Source organism: Chamaea fasciata, unplaced genomic scaffold, assembly GCF_029207755.1.
Source record: "Chamaea fasciata isolate MVZ Bird 193981 ecotype frontalis unplaced genomic scaffold, bChaFas1.0.hap1 SCAF_6, whole genome shotgun sequence".
In the NCBI taxonomy this organism is placed as follows: Eukaryota; Metazoa; Chordata; class Aves; order Passeriformes; family Sylviidae; genus Chamaea; species Chamaea fasciata.
This window is the reverse complement of record NW_027094091.1, coordinates 56,531,681-56,555,378: the sequence shown is the minus strand read 5'-3', so window position 1 is coordinate 56,555,378 and position 23,698 is coordinate 56,531,681. Positions and strand designations below refer to the sequence as shown.

Here is a 23,698-nt window from a genome sequence, read left to right as displayed (position 1 = left end):
AGACCACTGAACGTGTCACTTTTGTGGTTGTATTTCTTTTGCAGTGTACGTTGGTTCGTGAGTGTACAGCCACTGAAGGCATAAGTGGGAAAGACAACCTGCCTTCCTTAAATGCAGGTAAGAATTCCAACATTTGTGAGAGATGGCTCTTGCAATGCTGTGTCTGGTCCTGAAGAAATCACACAGATTTGTGGCAGAGCTCATAAATGTCTCTTCAAACGCTGCACAGATGTTGAAGTTCAATATTTTAGTGTTTTATACGTATTTGACATTATCATTTTACTGAGAACTTGGAAGAAATGTGCGTCAATTCTGGTTTCTGAAGCTGAAATCTCCATCTACATCTTTACGGGTCAGTGATTTTCAAGACTGACAGTGACTTCCATGGGCATGGAATTTATGTCATAAGCTTGTGTCATGTCATTCTGTTAAATAATTACGCATTATTTTTAAGCGAATACCCCAGACAATCAATCTCTCTGATGGCTGATGAAGTGGCAGTTTCAGTTTGATCTGGAAACTATCTATCCTAGAATGAAAGGAGCTGTTGGCAAGGCGTTCTCAATTCTAGGTCAACTTTGGGCTTGAGTGCATGGTGTTAAACTAGATCTATTTCTCTTTCATTATGCTGAGAAATATTACATGCTGATATGCTGCACCATAAAACTTTTATTAGCCCACGTTTATGAATCTCCATTACTCTGCAGTAACAATGTCACAAATAAGTTATATGGGTCATCTGAAACCACAGCGCTGTCAAGAATTCGGTGTTTGCTGCATACAGTTGAGGAGGAATGTTACTGAAGTTTTACAGCCTTTTAAATCCTTTACTGAAACTTTTTCATCTGACTTCTCTGACATGGCAGACTTATTGAATCAGCTTTGCAGTCTGAAGGAAGCGCTGAAACCCTCCAAAAATTAAGTTCTTCCATATATACATGAATGCTGTAGTTTTTTTTCTGTGAGTTGTTGAGACTAGATCAGAAACTGAAAAGCTTTCTTCTACAGGACTACCATTTATTTTCATCAATTAAAGTGAGAAAGGTGTTAATAGAGAATTACTGAATGTACAGGAACTATATCTGGCTCCAGAAATTCCTGAACTGGAAATAGCTGGAGGCAGGGAGGGATATCTTGTGTCTCTAGCTGTCCATTTATGACTTTTCTTGGAGACAAGATTCAGAGCCAGTTGAAGGATTTGGTCTAACTCAGTGCAGTTCTTTGATTCTGATTCTGCACATCATCCAGATTAGTGGGACTTGAAATGACATTTCTGTTCAGAGAACCATATTGATTCACGACTGATTTTTTTCTATTTGTTGCCTTCTTTCTGTGGGTTTGACTGGGGTTTTTGTTGACTCGTTTTGTATGGGAAAATGCTGTAGGTCGCGAATGTATTTTGTTAGAACTTCCAAGGTAGATGTCAGTTTTAGGAGGATTGAAGTCTAGATTAATTTGTCAACAATATTTGCACGTGATTTTAGACATTGTTTCCACATTTATTATTCTCATATATAAACACAGTATAAAACCAAACCCGACCCAACACTGCTAGGGTTTGTAAAGTCAAACATACCGTGGAGGGCTTTATTTTTTTTGGTCATTTTTGGGTTTCAGGAGTTTTTTTAAAGAATTGAGGGGAAAGAGCAGAACTGCAGGTGCATATGCAAGAAATGACAGCATGCAGGATATTGGAAAGAGTTTGCACTCACAGGAAGTTTGTTCTGATAAATAATTACTCTTCAGTCTGTTTCCTGTACTTGTGACTTTCTCTTCTCATCCAGCATCGTCTTGACTTTCCTGCTGACACCAGGCAGTGGTTCCAGGTTTTGGCAGTCCCACTCTTTTCATTGAATTCCCGATTTCTTTTTTACGAAATTTAGCTCTCCTTTTATACTGTCAGCCTCTTTCCCCAACCCATCAGACTTCTTGCCCAGCATACTTCCATGACTGGGCTTCCTGTGGATTAAGGCTCTCCGTCTTGCCTGGAGACAGACTGGATTTCTCCTATGGGCACCTGTGTAGAAGTGTCAGGAAACCTGATAACATCAACAGTTCCTGCACTGCTTTCCCTGCTGTGCTCATATGGAACTACCCTCAGAACAGTATGTATTCCATACACATACATATTTAGTACATGTGTATACTGTTGTAAAGCTTTCTGGTGCTTTCTGTTTTTTGTTGTTTATCAGGCCTTCAAAATGATGAAATGGAAAAAAATACCCTTCTGTGAATCCTTAAGCCTGTAGGCATAGAAGCACACTGGCATTCTTCTGAAATTTAAATCTTTGGATAGGGAATTCACAGCCCTCCAGTGAGTTATGAGATGCTTATTGAGTGAGTGGGAATGAGTAGTGTATTTCAGAGCCTTATCACTATTCCATCTATACCCCAAGAGATTGAATTTATGTCTCAAAATTCAGTTATTTATTTATAATAGTGGAGAGTTTGCCAGTTGTTTGCATGTAAACAAATTGCATACTAAATAAAAAAGAGAATATGAGTAATTGAAATTAAGCAAAATTAAGAAAGCTGTAATTATTATTCCTGAGGTAATACACATCATATATCTATGCTACAAAGAAAGATATAAATAGAAACACTGTTAGTAAATTAATATATGGCAGAGACATGCTTTGATCTATGTTCAATAGGGAATGACAATAAAACCAGAGTATTCAATCTTTTATTATTTTTTTATTCTACTTTCAGGGGAAGCAATGTGAAGGATATTGCATGGAATAAAAAACACAGAGGTCTTCATGTTTAAAAATGAGAATGTCCAAAAACATGGATGGGTAAATAAATGGCATTGACTTTTAGGCTTGATGCTATAGAGAAAAGCTTTTAAAATAGGCTTTTCTCTTTTTTAACCACTGCAGTTCATGTGGATTTTGTGTTTTTTAATGCCTCTCATGATCACTGTCTAAATACAGGAAGGATTATGCTTATGAAACTTCCACTAATTTTCATACTTTTTATAAAAGCCAATCCTAGTCTTGCCATTCTTGTTCTTTGGGTGCTTTTACATGCCTTCTAGAATTCTGTTCTAGACAACTTGTTATAGTTAGAAATTAATTATTGTTGTAATTGGAAAGGAAGATAGTTCTGAGATTTTTATGGAATCTCATGCCTTCAGTGGTTCTGTTTATAAGGAAAACATCAAGTACTATGCAGCTCTTATTGACAATCTTAAGGTTTAGCAATACTGCGTATTGGAATTATTTGGATTCTTTAGGGAAAAATCCCAGGCTTTTATTCTGAGTTTGTAAATGAAATTTTCTTCCTATGCTCATGGAGATACAATTTCACCATTTTAAAAAACTTACAACACACTGGAGGATATCCCCATCTGAAAATTCAGATCTGAATCAAAGACCTGAAAATTCAGCTACCACCTGGAGAGGAGTTTAATAATTCTAGCAACGATAAAAGTCACAACTTTGGATCCATATTTTCAGTGTTCTTTGTCCCTTGCTGCGGTCTTGATGGGTTTTCTGGAGTTTGTTTTTTTTCTTTGGGATGGTGGTGGTAACGGGGGAGATGGTAGGAAAGAGATTTTTCAGCTACATATTTGCATTAAGTTCTCACAGATTAATGGGTATTTTTTGGTGTAATAGATTCTGAGCGTGAATTTAAGGGCTGTTCTTGGAAAAAAAATCCTTTCATAAACTCCTTAGGAAGTAGAAATAAAAAGGTAGAAGAAAGGAAATAGTCTTGTGTCTGAGGGATCATCATTTAAAATGTCCTGGTAATATGTACCAGCCTGCTCCCTACTGATCAGGGGGCACAACAGAAAAAAACCAAACCCAACCCAAAATTATCATCTGGTTTGGTGGTTTTCTGTTTAAGGCCAGGCCTGAATTAGCCCTTAGTTTCCCGAGCTCTCCCTGACATTTGAAAATTTGCATTCCCTGCCTTGTTAATGGCCGATGATTGGTGTCATGTATCAGCTTTGTGAATTGACAGAAACTGTTAATACTCTTGACGAGACTGGTTTCATTGATTACAAGAAACTCAGCAAAAGAGAAGGAAAATAGGAAAAATGCATTGCCTCATATTTTAACCAAGTGATTGTAGTAAAGCCTGAACACCCTGAAAGCTGATCTTAGGCACAGGACTTGGAGATTATTTGTTCTGTAGTTCAATCTGTGAGGCAAGGACCCTTAAACTCTAAAATTGAGTGGAAAAATGTTTGAACATTGAGATATTTTGGGTATTAGTAGTAAAGAAAAATTGTTGTTTTTCATATGTCAGAGATGTCAAGCATCTCTGACTTTTTTCATAACACTAAGTCAGAATTTAGTTTTTGAAAGTGAAATCACAACTAAAGGCAAAATGACTATAAAGAGCCTTCGAATTTTTCATCAAAGACTAATGATGTAAGACATCTCAGTACAGTGATGGGAATACAGAGCAGTACAACTACCTAAACATTGTTCCTTTCTTAGAGTTGCCAGCAATGAGTTTATTATCGGTATATTTAAATCCCTGGCCTTTCCTAAAGGATTTCTGGTAAAAAACCTGATTGCTTAGATACACAAGACAGTTTGTGTACCTTTCATTTTTCATTCTCTATAAATCAGCCTACCTAAACATTAATGGTGTCAGGGAGTCGTGAGTTGCAATGTCTGTTAGGAGCTGTCATTTTGACAGCAGCAGTTTGCCCACAGCACGCATGGGGAATGCATTCCTCTGAGTTATAGACCACTCAGCAGCAGATCAGTGGGAGCCTGCTGGAAGGCAGCTTTCTCCAGAAGGCTGACAGAAAGGTACCAGTGGAGGATTTGGATGGCTGTCCAAAGTCATTCCCAGTTAGGATGCTGTGGACATGTGCGTTAAATGACAATCATTTGTCTCCAAGTAAACTTATCAAAGTAGTCAGACAGAGCTTTTTCTTCCTCAGCTTTTTCCCCTGCTTGTTCTTTCTGGAAAACAAGAGCAGGGTAAAAAAAGAAAAAGATAGAAAGGAGAGAGTAGAAATTTCCCACCTTCATTACACAGCATCATTGTAAGATCTGAATGGAAATGTAGCCAACATGTGAAAACCGTAAAATAAAAAACACGATGGGTTTTAACCATAATCTTCTAAAATACCAAGAAATGAGATTTTCTTAGGTCATGTTGCAATAGTGATCTGAAAACAGCGTGTGGAACATATCGACAGGGCTGTTATATTTATTTCTATGTCGTAGCAGTGTCTTGACCACATCAATGATCAAGGTAACTCACATGGTCAAAGTTTAAATTCCCCTTAATGTAGAAGCACACCTTCTGTTTATGTTAATGATTTGTGTGTGCATGTCAAGGGGAAGATGCAGCTGTACTCTGAGTCCTGTGCAATTTATTGGAATTGTGAGTGGTTCTAGCAGGTGCTAAGCAATGGTGGTCACTGTTTATTTGTGCATTCTGTTTTTCCTAAGTTCAGCTTAAATGTAAGAAAAGAGATTTACATTACATGTAATTTACATTCTCACAACTTTGAAGACCTAAATTCAAAGATTACCTGCTTTGCTGGTAAAATGTAATTTATTGATGTCCTAGTAATACTTTGTCCTCCACATAAACATGAAATAAAAATTAAAAGTTTTTAGTAGAATTTTAATGGTTCTAAAGTCAATTTTGTACGCAAGGGGGAAAATGATACATTAATTTTTGCAGGCTATGGTCATAATTTTTCAGAGTCATATAACCACAGTTAAAGCAATGGTACTATTTTTGCTCTTTGCAGTGTTGAGAAACCCAGTCTGTAAGTTATACAGATTCCCTACTTCTGACAACAAGTGGATGCGGATCCGGGAACAGATGGCTGAGACTACTCTCTCTTTCCATGTTCCTAAAGAACTAATAAATCTGCACATAAAGGAGGATATGAGAAGGTAAGGAAGAAGCAGCAGCTTTCATAGTAAGTACTAGATTTTATTTTTCTGACTTGGAATCGTGCAAATGATGAGCTAAAAAATAGTAATTTGCAGTGTGAAATGGGCACTTTCTGCCTCCTAAGAATTTACAGTTGTAACTGAGCCACAGAATTGACTGCTCAGAATTTTTAGAACTCCAGTGACCTCCTAAGTTCTGAGCAATGAACTGTGCTGAAGTGCAGTCATGAGGTGAAATCTGTGAAGTCCACCATTTGGTTAACAATATCAGTATTCTGGAATGTTAACATTTTATAAAGAATCAGCAAATGACAGGGCTGTGAACAACATTGTGGTGTGTTTGGCTATGTGTCTGGGTAGAGTTAATAGCATGGACAAACATTATGCAGTGGAAAATGACCAGTTTGTCGTGAATAAAGGAGCAATGAGGATAAAAATGACATTCCTCTAGCTAATCTAAATTAGTTGGCATAAGAAAAGGGTACCAAAGTAATGTTTGTTTGAAACCTTAGTTCATGTTTGGCCTTGTAACCAGGAGAGATGTCTGAGAATCATTGCAATGTGCGTGGCCAGGAGAAAAAGGAGAATAGGGAACACGGGTGTCCAAAAATCCTTTATATGTCCATTTTCCCACTGCAGTGATTAAAATGGCAGGCTGTCCTTGAATCCTTGTAAGCTGTGCTGATGAAATTTGGGGAAACTCCTGTATTTTAAGTGTTCCATGGCTACCCTGTAGAAAATGCTTTCTTTTTCCTGTGATAATGGATGATGTAGAAGATATTGCCTCCTTCCTCATGAAAGTTGCTTCACACGTAGATGGGCATCTGGTCTCATGTATAAGAGTCATGTTGTGACCTAGCGTTGCATCCCAAAGCCATCCTGTGCACTTTCAGGCAATTCCTTCCTGTTGTGGTTTACAGAGGAAGCTTCTCTTCTTTTTTTTTTCTTTTTTTTTTTTTCTTTTTTTTTAATTTTATTTTTTTTTATTTACCCCATCTGTTGCTTCTGTGTGATGTTTTTATGCCAATAGAACAGCATGTGGGAGACTGGAATCTTGATTTTAATAAAGTCAGTGGACTGATACATACTTATGCATGGTGATGATGGGTTATAAAAATCCTATCAATTGTTATAATACTTTATTTTATTCATTTAGTACTGTGTTTAGGCATTTATGGCCTCATCTTGTTTGAGAATACTTATGTGCAAGGTTGTTTTTAGTAAGCAATAAAAATAGATTATGCTGACTCTCACAGTTCATGCACTTCCCATATTTTCATTTGCCCCATGGGTAAATGCCTTTTAAATGTTAGAGGATTACTTTAACCACTTTTACTACGACTGCATTATTCTCTCCAAAGGCATAATGCAAATAACAGCCCTTGTTGTTATTTCATATTATAGAATTCACCTCCCTGGATAAACTCAGAGTAAAAAATCACCACAGTGGGGTTTTCTCCCACCAAAATAAAGAAAAGATTTGAGAAAGAAACAGAAGTTAAAAGTTGCACAAAGACTGAGAGTAGTGCTTCTGATTTTCCTGATTGCCAGTGTGATTGAGCTGTTCAAGCCTAGTATAAAGTGTGGGTGTGAAAGAAAGAGCGATAAAGTGATTGAAGCAGTCTGAGGGAGGAGATAAGACTAACCACAAGGAGCAGCGACTCATAAAATACTAGCAGATGGTGGGAATGGGGCCCTCTGTGTCATCTATCATCATATAAGAGTGTGGGTTGGAGCTTCAGCTTTGTCTGGGCTTTCCATTTCAAAATAATTGTGAAGATGTGTGTTCTTGTGGAGTTCTTACACTTGTAATCTAGTAAAGTGTGTGAGGAGGACGGTACTAGAGTAGGAGTTGTGCTCACAAAAATCATACACTGCACCATCTTCAGGCTATTCTCTTCTGAAGTATTCTTCTCTGTGTCTTTTCCCACCAGTTAGTATAAAAGGACAAATGTTTTTGTCTCAGAAGCCACTTCTTACCATACTCAGACTGTTTCATTTTATTTTTATTTTGGCTTCAATATAGTCAGGTCTGAAGCAATTACCTGTAAAAATATGCAAGTAAGTGTTAATCCTATTCAGTATTCATTATAAATTGTAGTTTAAATTCCCTTTTCTCACAGCTCTTCAGATTGTTTATCTCTTGCTAAAACTCCAGTATTCATTGTTAACCAAACTCTTTCATTTACTGACATGATGCTTTGAAATGTGTAACCTCTAAGGGTATTTAACTTTGGGTTTCAGCATGAAGTAATATTTTTAGAGAAATGCATGAATTAAAGATTTTATCCGTCAAACCTCCCTGAAAGAAATTTTAGTAGGAGCTATATGGTAATTTTTATTGTCCTGGTAAGGGTCATACAGTCTGCTTTGCTGGGTTTTATTACAAAATTATTTGTTTCCTCTTTGAGGTGTTCCAATGAGCCCTTTCTGCTGTTTTTTAATACTTCTTTACCCAAATCTGGTCCAGATATTTTATATGTGTCATGCAAGATTAGCCAAGTGGTTCTTTGAACCTAATGATTATAAAAAAGAATTAGCTTATCATAACTTTTCAGAAAGTTGGTTGATCTATATGATTGAAACTTGCAGTTGTGGATGCCACCAGTGTTAACTGGATCAGCACAGCAAGAGATTTGACTGAGAGGAAATTCCACCTATACTTGAATTTGGCCCGTGGCATTTGTGATCACAGCTCATAAGCAAATTTCAAATATTAATTACTGAACTTAAAACCTTCTCTCCAGAGTACAAAGCACACATGCAAGCTTTCTCCTACATCAGCAGGCTTTCTCCTGTCCCATCAAAACTAGCCTTTTTTTTTTTTTTTTTTTTTTGTGCAAATCTATACTGTCTGTATTTTATTTCTTTCAGTTAACATTTTGGAATAATGACAACGTTCGGGCTCTCTGAAAAATACATTTTTTTTCCTACTTCCTCTTATTACACAACTTCTGTTGCAAAATGGAGCCCCAGGCATCCATGCCATGTGTTGGGAGTAGGCTTTGATATTTTTGGACATTTGGATGTTGGAATTTACTTGACTTGGTTTTCAGCAATGACATTGCAAAAGTGTGGTATTGATAAGAAGTGATAGCCTTTAATAAAAGTGATTTTGGGTAAACTTACCATGACTTTTGAAGATATTTGAACCAACCACATTCAGGGAGGCACTGTTACTACGCAAAGTAATAACTTAAGGATTTTCACATTATTTCTCATAAGTACCTTGTTTTCAACATTTAAAAAGTTCCCAAATCTGTCAGTGAAATGTAGCTCAGATACACAAAAATGCAGTGTTTACCTCATCATGCAATCAAAAGGATGTGAAACCTCTCTTCATACTCTCCATCAGTTACTGCATAGAGGGAATAGAAGTATATGAACGTAAGTGTAGCTTGACTTTCGTAAACAGTGTTTAGACAATTGTCCTCATCAGACAAGATCAGTCTTAAACCTGGTAATTTATAAACTAAAGGATAAAATATTGTAATGAATGAACACTGCATCGTTTTCTCTCCTCTTGACTTCATTATTCACAACCAATTTTGGAAGTCTGTGAAAGTCTAGGAGGGGCTTTCAGAGGTGACTAAAGTAAAATTTTCTGGATTTTACTTTGATTTTAGGTGTTTAAAGCTGTACTGCATTGGAATGGGGTGACATCACCTGATTTTTTTGTGACAGTTACCTCCACATAACGTTACCTCCAATTCAGCAGTGCTTTATCCATGAAATGCTAACTTGCATTCTATATTGAGACTGCCCTCTCAGAGAAGACTTTTTTTGCAAGATCCACACAGGTTTTCAGGCTCCAGAGAAATCATTCAGTACCAGTTAGCAAAGGCTGCCGTGACTCCCAGGTGTTATACTTGTGCCCTGAGGAAGTCCATATTGAGCAAATTAGAGCCTCCCCACAATATGATGAAAAAATGCAAAATTCAAGTGGAAAATTTTGTCAATTCTTGTTACTTAAGGTATTAGGGGACTAAAAAACCTTTCTACAGTTTTATGATGTTGCTTGTGTCATAGAGATCCTTACTCTGTGTTTGGAATGATGCGTTCTGATTAATAAATTGGGGGAAAAAAGAAAGCAGAAACCTGGAAAATGTTTGAATGGTTGAGTAATTGTTCAATTAATAATGTGATTAATCTTGCCACATATATGACTCCAAGCTGAAAGAAGGAAATAAAGCTTTAAATGTAAACTGTGAAAGTAAAATGGTTTTGCTCATATCATGGAACTGAAACAATATTGTCTTAAGCTGATTCCACTATATTCTGGCAAAACAAAATTGAAAAATAACCAAACAAAAAATCTTAAAACAATTCTAGACACTACTGCTAATTACTAAAATATAATTTAGGAGAAAAGTGCAAATTCCACAGATGTCATTCTAAGTATTACTGAATTTGAGACTCTGCAATTGTCTGGTGCAGGAGAATTATCCTCTGCTATTAAATGCAAATCATACAATTAACCCCAAATGATCATGCTCTTTGAGGATGCTGAGGTTCTGAAAGATAAATCCAAGTAATAAAATATCCAAGGAAGGGAGAGAGTTTAGCAGGCAAAGCGTTTAAGGCAGGAATGGAAGGAAAAAGGTCTTAAGGCTGGAAAGGGGAAATTAGTTTGATTTAGCTTATATATTGTCTAAATTTTTGTATAATAAAAAGGGGATGGTGGCGGATAGAAATTAAAAAGGAACATAAAATTTTCAGCTCTTAGGAAAAGTATAAAATCTTATAATGGCTTTGCAAACCCCAGTCTATTTTCTTCAAATGTATAGGGGAACAGGCTTTAAAATATTTTTAAATGTATTTGTTGCCTTTTTTGGGGTGGGTAGTTTGCGCATGTGGTTCTGGGATGTTTTTGTCTGTTTTTGTTTGCTTTGTTTTTTTTTTTATTTCTTCTGTTTATTTGTTTGTTTCTAAACAACTGTTCAGGGCATGCAAAAGGTAAGCACACCCTACCTCGTAGCTTTTTAGTTGCCTGCCAGGTCGAGCTTACCAAAACTTGGAAGAATTTTGGGAAATTCTGTAAGAAGACAAAAATGGCAACTGTTTTCAAGAGATTCTAAAGGCAAATTATTGGTAAAGAAAAAAAAATATGCTTTTATTCTTTTGTTTGTTTGCTTGCTTTTTGGTTTTGCTTCCTCAGACAGGATTAACTCCTCCATAATAATTATTTGCCTGTTTTGGAAATAAAAGAGTGAAAAAACTATGATTATTTTATTTCTGGAGGGAATGTTATATTGTTTGTCTGGAGTTTATTGGCTATATATCACAGAAGCATATCTTGTAGCAAAGAAAAATGAGAGTAATTTTATCTGCTTCTGTTCTAATAAAAAACTAACAACAACAACAACAAAAGATGAAATGGTTATCCATACATTTTAAAGTGAACTTTGTTAGGAAAAATAATTCCTGTGCTCCTTTCCTTAGAAAGAAGTTTTTAAGCTTCCTTTACTTATGAGTGATTGAGTCATATCCCAAAGCTTATGGTGTATATTTACTCCAAAGCTCCTGTTTGATAAATAATCAGAATTTTTATGCTGTTATGGTATTGTAGAAGTTTTGCAAATATAATCTGCAGACATGTCTCATCTTGTTTTGAATCCTGCTAAGGTCTTTGCTTCTGATGTTTTGCGAAAGCAGATTTCAGAAGCTAATTTTGTTTCGTGGAGGCCAAAATCACATCATTTTTTAGGTTTTGAATTTGGCATGTTTTTGCTTCACTAGGAATCACATCTTTGGATTTTTGAAGATGTATGTATCAAAAATTGCTACTTGGTCTTCGTACGGATTTTTGGTTTATGTGCTTTTATCATATATTCTCTTAATTGTCTCCTCTTCTTTTAATTGCACCAGTCTTTTCAACTCCATCCTTCAATTTGTCAGGATTTGTGCTGTGTCCTTAATGATGCAAGTGGCTGTTTCTGCTGTTTCCTTTTCTGACCGAGTGATCACACCCAAGAAAGTTCTTTGAGGGACTTTTCATTCTTCTCGCTCATCTTAACATCTTGCTGACGTTTTGCATTATTTTGTTTTATTCTCACTAACCACAGGTTTTCACTGTGCAGTTGGCAACGGTGTGTGGACTGTCGGTGGTAGCTTTGCAGAAACAAGTTCATTAGAAACTCGATCTCAGTATTGGGACTTCTTCAAATAATTTTGCAACATGATGCAAAATTTTCACTCATTCAAAGTGCTCCTTTCAGAAATCAGGGGGTTGTATTTTAGCTCTGAATATGCTTCCTTCAGACTTCTAAGCTGTTGTATCTGAAGTGATGAGCAAGTCTTTTCCTGTTACTGTTGTCATTAGAGTGCATGGCACAAAGCAGGAGCTGTGTAAGTAGAAATTACCAGGATGAATCATACAGGAAATTCATTGTGTCTCTTTCAGGTACTTTTAGTGGTTTACTGTAATCATGCACCTAAGGTGTTCTCAAAAAGCAAGAGGCATGAGTTAGTAAATCCAAGATAGAATATTCATCTGAGCCTTGGGTTTCTCGGCCATTTCTTGATGGTGGACTTCCTGGAAGATAATTAGTGTCTACCAAAGGAGAGAATGCTAATGAAAATCAGAATGTACCTAAAACAGAGTTAAAAATTAGCCAATTAGCTATTATTTAAGACGGAGATTGAGGAATGGGATGGACTGTTTGCATCCACATTCTGGTTAGATACAAACAGGCAAAGATTATGCAAAGGCCAGCAAGGAATGTGGCTGATTAATGAAGGCAAGGAGACAGTGGAAGCTCAGACGTGTTCTTGGGTGGTGTTTCCACTGGGCAGTGACAGAAAAGACTCTCCAGGAGGCAGTTTGAGGAGCTGAACAGTAAAGACAAACTGCTCTAGACAAAGCTTGGATTTCATTCTGTAAGATGAGCTGAAGTTGATGCAGAGCACAAGATCTGTCACGGTGATGAGAGCAATTGTCTGGAAAAGACTTTGAAAGAAGATTTGGAGTGAGGGGATAAGATGATAAATAGCTCTATTTTCACAACACTGAGTTTGCTCTAAGCTTCCTGTTCAGTTGACAGGCTGTTCAAAGTTCCATGGACGCATTGAAAAGTTGGATCAGTAATTGATTTACCCTCTGTAGAACCAGTATCTATTATAAAGTTTGATTTTTTTTTATGGCACAATTGTTGTTTGACACAATTACTGGTTGAGGTGTGGTTTTAAAGTTATTCAATAAAATAAGTTATCGTAAAAGTATTAAAATAGATTTAAAAAATTCTAAAATTGTGAATATTAGTATGAACAATCAACTTTCAAAGATGAAAAATATTATGTTTTTCCACTCTGTTTACTTTTGAAAAAGATCTTTCATGGAGTAATAATAATAAAGCTTGGTACTGTGGAGTATTGTTAATGGAGTTTAGATATAGAAAAGACAATTCTTTTTTCATCTATAGCTCAGAATTGTGTTGAGTCAACAACAGCAGTGACAAAATGTAAAAAACCCACAAGACATAAATCCTATTTAAATCTTCTGTCTTCTATAATTCTATTAGAAAAATAATAAAGATATAAAGTGTGCAATGAGGCTATTTTCTGAGGAAGTGTCTGTCATGCAATCCTGTTTTCTAATGGTTTTGTTTTTGCTGCATTTTAAAATGAAAATAAATTCAGAAAATGTAATCTTTAAAGTTTCCCTGCCGCATATGCTCTGGATTGCCATGGCACTATACTATTACTTTAAGCATTGTTGATGTGTCTTTTTTGTGACACATCGAAAGCTGAATTTTTACATCAGTGATTTGTACATGTTTCTGAGAAGAAACAAATACCAACCTTGCCACCAGTAATGGGAGCAGGGTTTGATATTTCTTGAAAACCTATTAAAATTAATATTGAAGGATTTGAGCTCCCCCTGCCCATTGCTATTGCTGTCACTGGGGTTAACTCACCGTCAGCCAGTTAAACAAGTTTTTGGGTTTGATTGGATGTTTTAGTCTGAGATAAAAGGTTTCTATTCCTGCTGTTGTTTAACTTCAGCTTGAGACCAACAGCTCCAGACATGAGCTTAGACAGAGGCAGAGATATAGTTCTTGGATAGAATACTGTATTCCTATACAGAAGGAGTAGCAAAGTTTTGGAAGCCAGCCAGGTCCAAACATTGTCGCTAAAACTATTAAATCAGACACGATAAATATTAAAGGCTAAAATATTATCACTACGCATAAACAAAATTGCATACCCTGACAAATTTTACACACTTTTCTTAGAAGGAAGCCCTAAGATTTTAATTTAAAGGGACACCTTGTGTTAAACTGCTAAAAACTGGCAAGGAAAATGGTTGTTGAGAATGCTGGGTTTATCCTTTCATGGCAGGTTTTTCTTATGCTACAGCATTTCCAGTTAGTATTGATGGAGGAAAGTTGAATTGGTTCAGCTTCAGGAGCAATTAAATGGCAAAAGGTTATCATGTCATTAGTATAAACTCTCAACAAGTTCATGTGTTGCAATCTTTGTTTCCATGTTGATATTTTTGAGGATGTATATAAATGAAATGCTTTAATTCTGCTTCCAGTGCAATCTGGTTTTGATTGTCATCTACGCCAGGAGCAGAGTTATGCCTATGGAGCTTATTCTAGCACTGTTCACAGTAATGCAAAGCTAATAATGATGGGGGAAACATCATTGTACGAGTGTGTGGCTGTTCTGTTTAAGAAATAATTTTCAGACTTTTTGAAGAATGTTCAGATCTGCTGCTCACATAAGTGAACTCTTATGTTCCTGTGCTACAGGCTCACTGCTCTTTTCCTTCCTCTTTCCACCTCTTCTCCCCTGTTTTTCTTTTTTCTTCTGTAATTTTTCTGTGTGCAAGAACTGTCCTCTGGAAGCCTTTTTGGAGACTTCCAAGAATTGCAGTGAAGTACTTTTCTTGATTCTCCAAGGAGAATGGGGAAAACTGGTTGTGTTGCAAATATTTTCTCCTGCACAGTTCCAGATGTTTGAAGACTGACTAAGATCTTTTATTTGCCTTAAAAGCAGGTCCCACAAAGTGGCTTTGGGATAGATACAGGAGAAACTTCCTTTGCAAGAGGGAAAACCAAACAGAAAGCCCAGGGTACTAAGCTTGTTTGTGCAGGAAATTCAAATTATCTCTATTTCACTCAGGTCACCTCTCAAGGGTGTACAGGAAAACTGATAATTTAGTAAAGGATTTCCTTTTGGATTCCCAGTGCCATGTTTGGTTACCATAGCACTGCTGTTTTGACCTGATTAACACTGTAAGGCTGCACATGACATTTTAGGGGACTGGTGTTGGGCTTTTTTGTGTGTGCACGTTTTGTTTTGAATGCTGAAGAAATGTGGTGAGGGCTGGTGTGTTGGTTGAACTGACTTTTGTAGAAACGCTGCTAGAAATATGTTTATGAAGGGTGTATGAAAGTATCGAAAGAGTAATGTATCAAAACAACTATACTGAAAGATTTGGAGGAAAAGCAAACTTTGTATTCTTTGCAACAGTGTTTAATATTTCTTCACAAAAAGCTACTTGCTCTGAGCACAGCTCTCTGTAGCCTGGAGGCCGTCTTTCCTCCGTGAAAGAAATAGTATTTCAGTTTGAAGGTTACTGCATTTATACCAGATGAGTTTTGAACATGAAAATTACTGCATTATCTACCGACATTCTTTACTGCGTACTTGTAAAACAGAGATGAAAAGCAGAGCCTACAAACATTCTGAAAACAGATTTTATTTCAATTAGGAAATCTTCCTGAAGTTTTGTAACTTTTTTTTACATTGATTTAGATGAATCCTAATCCATTAATGAATTAATTAGTGCCTTCTCTTTTTGTCTTTTGGTACAGGAATCAGGAACTTAAAGACCTGGGAGAACTTGCTCCTCACTGGGACAACATGCGCAAAAGCGTAATTGCTCACTGTGATCAGATGTTGAGCATGTACCAGGACACTCTTGCAGAGCTTGGGAAGCATACAGGTAGGAATCTGTGATTTTATGGAAGCAGCCTCCTATCTGGAAGATTTAAGATTTTACTAGATTGTTAGCTATGAAATAGTGGCATTTTCAGCAGGAATAAAACACATAAAAATTTTAGAATCCTAGGATGGTTTGGGTTGGAAGGGACCTTAAAGATTATCAAGTTCTAACCCACCTGCCACAGGCAGGGACAGCTTCCTGTAGAAGCTTGGTCAAACTCCCATCCAGCCTGGCCTTAAATACTTCCAGCCTTGCTCTTTTTCATGTGTAAATGGTGGTCTTGGATTCTGATATGCACTGAGAGCTTGTTCCCTCAATATAAATCCTGTGGTCAGGGTCTGTATTGTACTGTAGTGTCCACATGCCAGTGGAATAAGATAGCATCAGTGAAAAATGTGCAGAAAGGACAGCTGAACTTTTCCTCCTGGGGAATTCCTTATTCACAAAAAGATGATGAAAAGTCGGCAGAACACATTATTTCTTCTTTTAATTTTTTTTTTTTTGATTGTTCACACGGCATTCAAGGAACTTCCATAGTTCTTTTCTGTTTTACAAGACTACCAGGATAATTTCCTGAATCACTGTATTTTGATCAAAGTTTTCTGTTTACAGCAGGCCTTTCTATCTCTCTCTGCCCAATTTATGAGATATTCTATAAGGAAATGGACAAGTGTGCTCTGAATTACAACAAAAGCCTTGTCTTTGTTGCTGCTTTCTTGCTGGTGTCAGATTTCTAATTCCAGTCCTCCCAGTCTCCGTCTCAGAGATATGTTTTCAATGATCATGCTGCCATTATTGCTTGAAAATGCTGTTTTTACTCTATACTCTTACTATTAGATGTTCGTACTGTGGCCTTGCTCCCACAGTTTTGTCTATGTAGGCATAGCAGTGCATGTCAGAAATAAACACTTGAATATTTCCAAGAGAAGGATCCATTATGGTTATGAATGTTTGTGAAAATAGAGGTAGAAATGATGATAGCATCTTGTGAAAAAACAGGCAAATATTTATCAAGCATTTGCAGTATTTTCTTCATTACTTCTAGCTTTCTACATATTCCAACCAAAACTTCTTTGTGTACTGAGAAATGGAACAATCAGGTTCATTATATAACTATGATAAATTAGAATAAATTTTATAGGTAATTGGATGCGTTTACTTTTAATATAATGAAACTATTGCACTTATTAGGTGAGACAGGTCTTTGCCTCCAAAATAGCCATTAAAACTGTACTTCTGTCCTTTAGCTATTATCTTCTAATATAGGACTGAGCATGGTGTTTCTCATACCATATTGCCTTGGGATAGTGTTCTTGGTCACAGAAAAAGAGAAATCCTGTTTTGGTATATGAAGAAAAACCAGTCTGTACCTGACAGTAAGCTTCTTGGGAGCGGCTGATCAGATGCTTAAATATTTGTTAGGGGAAAAAAAAAAGCTCATGCGTTGCACTAAATGTATGATAATTTCCATTTTGTTTCCAAAAGTGTCATTTCTTGTATTTATGATCGTTTGCCATCATCAGAATATTCCAGTTTCAACTTTGGCAGACTGCTGTCTAACCCAGTATGACACTTCCTGGGATTCTGTTTTAAATAATATATATATGCATTTTCAATCTTTGGCTAATTACAGCTTGAAAGCACTCCATAAAGTGTCATAAGCAAGCCAGTAAATACAGATAATGAAGGAACCAACGTAATAATTAAAACTGGCAGGAAAATGTTGAAAGGACATTTTGAGATTTAAAAAAATAGACAATATAATCTATGAAACATAAACCCTGCAAGACCTGTATTGTGCAAAGTGACTTTCTAAAGGGTTTATAATGTTAAAGGACCTATCTTAAGTGGGTCTTGAGAGAAGTAAAGTGGACCTGGGAAACAGATTATCCAGGATGGCCCAAATCAGCACATGTAAAAGAGAAAGGACATTTATCAGAAAACAAAGCAACCTAATAATTGTAGCAATAATAAGAAATAATGATGAGGTGTAAATTTGTCTTCTCTATGAACAGTACACTTTGTAACTTCAAAAAACAAGACTGTAGTCTCTGATAAGAAAAGCAAGCCAGACATATTTGGCTTAATTCTGTAGTTGTACAAATAGTGATGTTGGGAGCCCATTGTAGATACTTGAAATTCAAGTACTTATGAAGTAGAAATTGCTGAGATTAGTGATGCGAGCACAATTTTAATTCAGATGTTTCAGGTCAACATATTTTAAGGTGGGCCAAAACCCATTCTGCTTTTCAGTTTAGCCAGCGCAGGTGTCTTTCTGCATCTTAGAATATTGCCTGAGTTCGGGTTTGAAGTGTTCAGAGGGGCAGGCTGCACCTGCAAATAAAATTTCTCCAAAATATTCTCATGCTCCCCCAATACATTCTCATGTCAGGCTTTCTGAGTGATGCCCACTTCAACTCAACCAAACTATTTGTGGAATTTAGGGGAGAAGGCTGTTAGCAGACCACTTAATTTCTTTTTGAAGTCAGGAGATTGCTGTGGAAGTATCAGGAGACCATATTAGGGTTTGACAGCAATTTTGGTTTAGCGGCATGTTTATTGAAAATGGAGGTTTAAGAAAGTTAAGACTCTTTCAAATTTCGGTTGTTTTGGCAAACACTTATCCTCGGTAATGTGAAAATTTTAGAGAATATAAAGCATTCTTACTGTAAGGAAACATATCAGGAACATATAAAGGTTAGGTAACAAAACCCCCAGTAATTTCAGGTGAATCTATACCACAGATCTGGTGATTTTGGGAGGGAGTGGAACCTGGAAATTTATTTGTTTGTCTTACAACACAGCTGGACCTGAAATCATCCCGAAATGATTTCTCCTACCCCTCAACTTAATTGTTTTTCTGTTTCAGTCACCAAACTAAAAAATCTATTTTTCATCCAGCCCTAGAAGGAGGAAAAAGACAGTCAAAGCTAAGGCAATTGAATAGTCTCAAAAACTGGGCACTGTCCCTGCCTCTTTCACAAAGTTCCTATGTAGGCAAGTCAGACTTGAGAAGTGATTAGTGTGTTGTTCTTTTTTGGAAGCCTGGCACTAGACACAAGTTGTTTTGCAGAAGTGCTCGATACTTGTGTCTGCAATTCAGCCCAGTGGGAGCCGTGCTTCCAAAATGGAATGTGATGTTGCATTATAATGTCCTGTTCTGCAGGACAAGTTCTCCCATATCTTATATTGATGCATTGTTTCTTAAATGTTTGTTCTCTGACATTAGGATAGGTGAAATTATATCTCAACCAGTTAAAATTATTTTATAAAAATTTGTAAAGTCCTTAAAGGCTGTTAATATGTATATAGTAGACAGGTTTGAGGAAACTAATAACCTTGACTTCGAGGGAGGTTTAAGCAACCTGTTTAAATCCTGAATAAATACTCAAAGTTGGAAACAAGATATTGAATCACTGCTTCTAAAATGAGTAGCAAAGACAATGAACATCCAGTGAACTGGTAAAAGCTGATATATTGTTGAAGCCCATTTCACAGTTGTTCTTCAGGTGGATGTCAGAGGAAACTTGCATCTATATTCTGGTATTTCCTAACTTAGAAGAGTTTGATCTTGCAACAAGAATAACAAGAACTGTTTTAATTGAGGGAATGAATTATTTTTTTTTTTAGTTCTTTGATAAAAATTACCGAGTTACTTAAAAACAGCCTATACTTAAGTTAGTTTTATGATATGGATGCTATTGGTAAATGCAGATTGAGATTAATTCCTCTGTATGGATCTCTCATCTGAGCAAATCTAGTAAGTGATAGCAGCTGGGGGGTACTTATCCAGTAGTTTTCTGGCACTGAATGATGGGAAGGGATCCTTGCTTCACAGGTCTCCCCTGGAAAACAGAAAACACAACTCAGCAATGTTGCATGTCTGGTGCTCCTGCTCAGGGCAGGACTGTACACTGAGAGCAGGCCCTTCTCCCTCCTACTCTTCTTTCACCTGTCCTTTTAATCTGCTCTCATCTTATGCCCCTCCTGTTCAGCCAGTGTTTCCCTGTCTCAGGTCCAGGTTATCATTCCTTAAGCTTTGAACTTGGTCTCAGCCGAATTTTCAGAAACAATCTTCCCCCTTTCTGTTCTCTTTCCAAATTACTTACAGTCTCCTTCCCTGCACTATTCTAATTTCTTTTCTGATAGTTTGAGTAGTCCTCACTACCCCCCTAATTGCCAGTGTTTTTCAGATGCAGGTTTCACACTGCATCATCAACAGCTCCTGACTTCGGTCTGCATCCTTGGGTTTCCTGTGTAATCTGAAATTTTGCCTCCTGTAAATTGCTTTTCTTCCTAGCTTTACTCTTCATCTGTGTTAAATTGTTACTTAAAGTTCCTAAGCTTAGGGAGCAGCCTAAGCAAGCTTGGCTGGACTGGAGCATGATTGGAGCCCTCTGGCAGAGTGGTTTGTGTTGGGAGGCTCAGTGCTTAGTCCTGCTGGAAGCTATGGCAGTTTCAACAGATAAATGCTAGCAAGTCTGGACTGAGCAAGCAAAAAACAGTTCAAAATTTTTCCTTTACCTTTTTGTCTGTTAGTTTCAAAAAAAAAGGCTGAACCATGAAAAAATTTATTTTAAAATTTCATCTGAATGAGAGGAATTTTAGTTCTAATAATTAATAGTTGGCAAAACGATAGGGTGTTGAAAAAGTAGCCTTGATAAATGTTGGGCTGCCTGAGTTAGAAGACAAGGACACCTCTCTTTCCTAATCTGCACCCTTTTATTTTATACAGTTTCTATATCAAATATCTTCAGGTAAATTATATTTTCATACTGTCAGACTTTAATTATATTCCTTTAAACCACCATAAAACTACTCATAATCTCATCCTTTTGAAATATGCAGCCATATTCACCTTGTTGTTGTTGTTGTTGTTTTCCCAAGGCATCATGCTTCCTGTGAACTAATATATAACTTTCTTTAAGATAGTTTGTCATTCTGTATTTGAGCTTTCTAGGAAGAATGTGTAGCTTATTCAATATAATACTTTGAAGAAAAAAATGTTACTTGGAAAAATGCAGTGCCATCTGTACCCTTGTGGTTTTAGCACAGCATAAACATAATGCACATTAACTGCTACATTGTCTCTAGCAGACTGCAGAGTTGATTTCAGACAGCAGGGAAAAGTATCTATGTCCTAGAATAAAAAAATTAGATTTTTCTGCGAATTAAAAGCTGTTTTGTTGCTTCCAGTAAGGATACATGCTGAGACTCAGTTAGTGAACCTTTCATCTTGTAATATGCAATTACACATTAAAAGTAAATTAAAGATGACTCCTGGCATACAAGTATTGTCCTCGCTTTAAAAGGAATACAAAAACATCTGGGTGCTTAAGACAATGATTCTTTAAATTTTGGTTTTTCAGGTTCTTCCTTTAAGTCAAGCTGTAGCAAAGGAGAAAAAACACTAGAATTCATCCCAATAAATCTTCATCTGCAAAGAATGCATGTACATAGTCCTCGATTGAAAGGTAAAGTATGACAAAGTATGTTTTGAAATACAGTTACACTGAAATTTAGAAATCAGGTCCAAAGTTAAAGCTATGCAAGGAATTTCTCTGCCTCATCTTCTGATGCCACAAGTTGTGGACATTTACTGCAAATCTTGGAAAACTAAGGGGTGATTAACTAAATTTCTTCTAAGTTCCTTTCTAAAAATAGATCCCGGGGATTTGCTCATTTTGTTCCTATGACACTTCAAGCAAATAAGTAAATGCAGACTATATGCTCACTGAAATGTATTGGTAACCTATGCATGGTTAAAAATATGCTGTTGTAGCAGTGCAGAACTAATACTGTCATGATGTGTAGTGACACGCTGCACAATGCTCAGTTAGATTCACATCCTTCTCGGGCACCCACTCCATTTTCCTTTGTGATCCATAATGCTGTAAAAGCCAGAGTTAGCCCTCTTGTTTTAAGGTGGCAACCCAGAACTTTTCCTTCCTGAGGGTGCTGGGATGAGCTCACCAGCCCAGGTGATGGGAGTTATGTGGTTCCATAAAGGACAGTATTACTTCTAACCTGAATTTTTCCCATTTCTTAGGAAGTTGCAATGAGCCCAGCACTGCTTGGTTCTAAATCCGCTTATGCAGTGCTACCCTGTCATGCCCACCTACCCCATGTAAGCATTCACTCAGTGTTAAGTGAAAATACCTCATCAATTATGTTTGAAAGTACTGCAAACTTCCAACATCTCCCGGAAAGGGGGATGTAACTTTCTGTAATGTCATCTGTGCCTCTTTTTAACACAGAATTCTGTTTCGCTGCTTGCAAATGATTTTAGCAGCTTTCTTTACAGATCAGAGATTATACAGATACATATATATGACCAAATCATTGCACAGTGAATAATTTAGTGATAAATTGAGATCTGTTAAATTTGTTGTCACTACAAACACAGAGATTACATTCTGTAAGTTTTTTGCCTTATTAATACACTCTGAATCTAAGACTGTAAAACAGTAAGTACAAACACTGGTAAAACTTTATACTGTGTGAGGCTGATGTTCATCCACTTCCAAGCTGGAACACAGAGGCTTCCAATTATCTGTTAGATACTGTTTTGTTCAGCATTTTGTTATTTCTTCTACAAAAAAACTGTGCCTCCAAACATTTCAACAAGATGGGGATTTATAGTGGCATAATGTGCCAGTGCAGATTTTAGTTTAATGTTTTGAAGTTAATTAATTACCTCAAAAGCATTTTTAGGTTTGTAATGGTGTCCAGAAGCTTAACATTATGTCTTTTCAAGAAAACCTCTTTGTGAACAGGACACTGTATGTCTATTTGCTAAATAAAAAGTGGAATGAAATATATGACTTATTCAAGCACCCACAACTTTTACCCTACTAGAGTCTTGTTTTGGATTTTTATTAATTTTCTCCCTTTGTCTCCAAAACCGTTTTGCTTGGGGCACACGCTTAATCCAAAATCAAAAAGGAATACAGTAGGAGATAAATGTTAGAATTGTTCTAGTTGTCTTCTAAATTTGGGTCTTTAGATCATAAGACCCTGACTGTATTACATAACTAATGTTCATGGTGTCTTGTATTAGATAAATACAGTCTGAACAGTTTCTAGCAATTGCTAATCAGTCTGGAGTGGGCAGTACTTCGATAGTAAGTTGGTTTTCTCAGCTCATGCTTTGCTTGGCATATATCAAAGGATGCCTGGAATATAACCAGGAGAATGACGTTGGAAGGGGGAGAATAAAAATTCATAGAGGTGGCATTTAAACAAATTAATGATCCATAGAGGTGTCATTAACCTTTGCACTATTGGATATCTTAATTTTGGGAATGTAAAGTAGGTTTTAATCCCACCTACTGTATGTGCATGGTGGTATGTGCTTTTTTTTGTGTTTGACATGCATAATAACAGGTTTACTTTTCCTGAACTTTGATTTGGGTTGTTATTGGGTGCTGACATGGAAGAGAAAGTGTGCTTAAATTTTCAGTAGGAGTAGCTTTTAGAAAAACACTACTTCCCTATGGGTCAATAGTATCCCTGTCCATTTGATAAATACCACATTGTGCTCTGTTCATCATACCAGAGAGCTTAAATTTATATATTGATTATACTGATGTAGCTTTGCTTTTGTTCTGTTTACAATATGTGCTTGTTTTAAATAGATTGGGTGAACTGAAGTGATTTTTGTTTTGCATATGGCCAGTTTGAGACACTGACTGCCTCCTGTGGAGGCAGGCGGGTTGACTCGAAACTGGGATTGAGCAGTTCTTGACAACGTGATACAGCTCCTGTGAAGCTCTGCTGCATTTTAAGCCGTGTCTTCACTGCGGAGGGGTGTCAGCAGTAGCCTTGCTTGATGGTTATGAGTTACTGGAGCACTCCTGTGGCA

The 23,698-nt window shown here is 36.7% G+C and overlaps 1 protein-coding gene across 10 annotated transcripts in view; it reads left to right on the top strand.

The window, feature by feature from the left end:
- The window catches only part of INPP4B (inositol polyphosphate-4-phosphatase type II B), a 293,798-nt gene that overhangs the window by 187,439 nt on the left and 82,661 nt on the right, over positions 1 to 23,698 (top strand). For all 10 annotated transcript variants that reach the window (XM_066186440.1, XM_066186445.1, XM_066186446.1 and 7 more), the window contains 4 exons: positions 45 to 117; positions 5,732 to 5,879; positions 15,704 to 15,834; positions 21,204 to 21,308. In XM_066186440.1, coding sequence (XP_066042537.1) covers positions 45 to 117; positions 5,732 to 5,879; positions 15,704 to 15,834; positions 21,204 to 21,308 — 457 coding nt within the window. The remainder of the gene's footprint in view (positions 1 to 44; positions 118 to 5,731; positions 5,880 to 15,703; positions 15,835 to 21,203; positions 21,309 to 23,698) is intronic.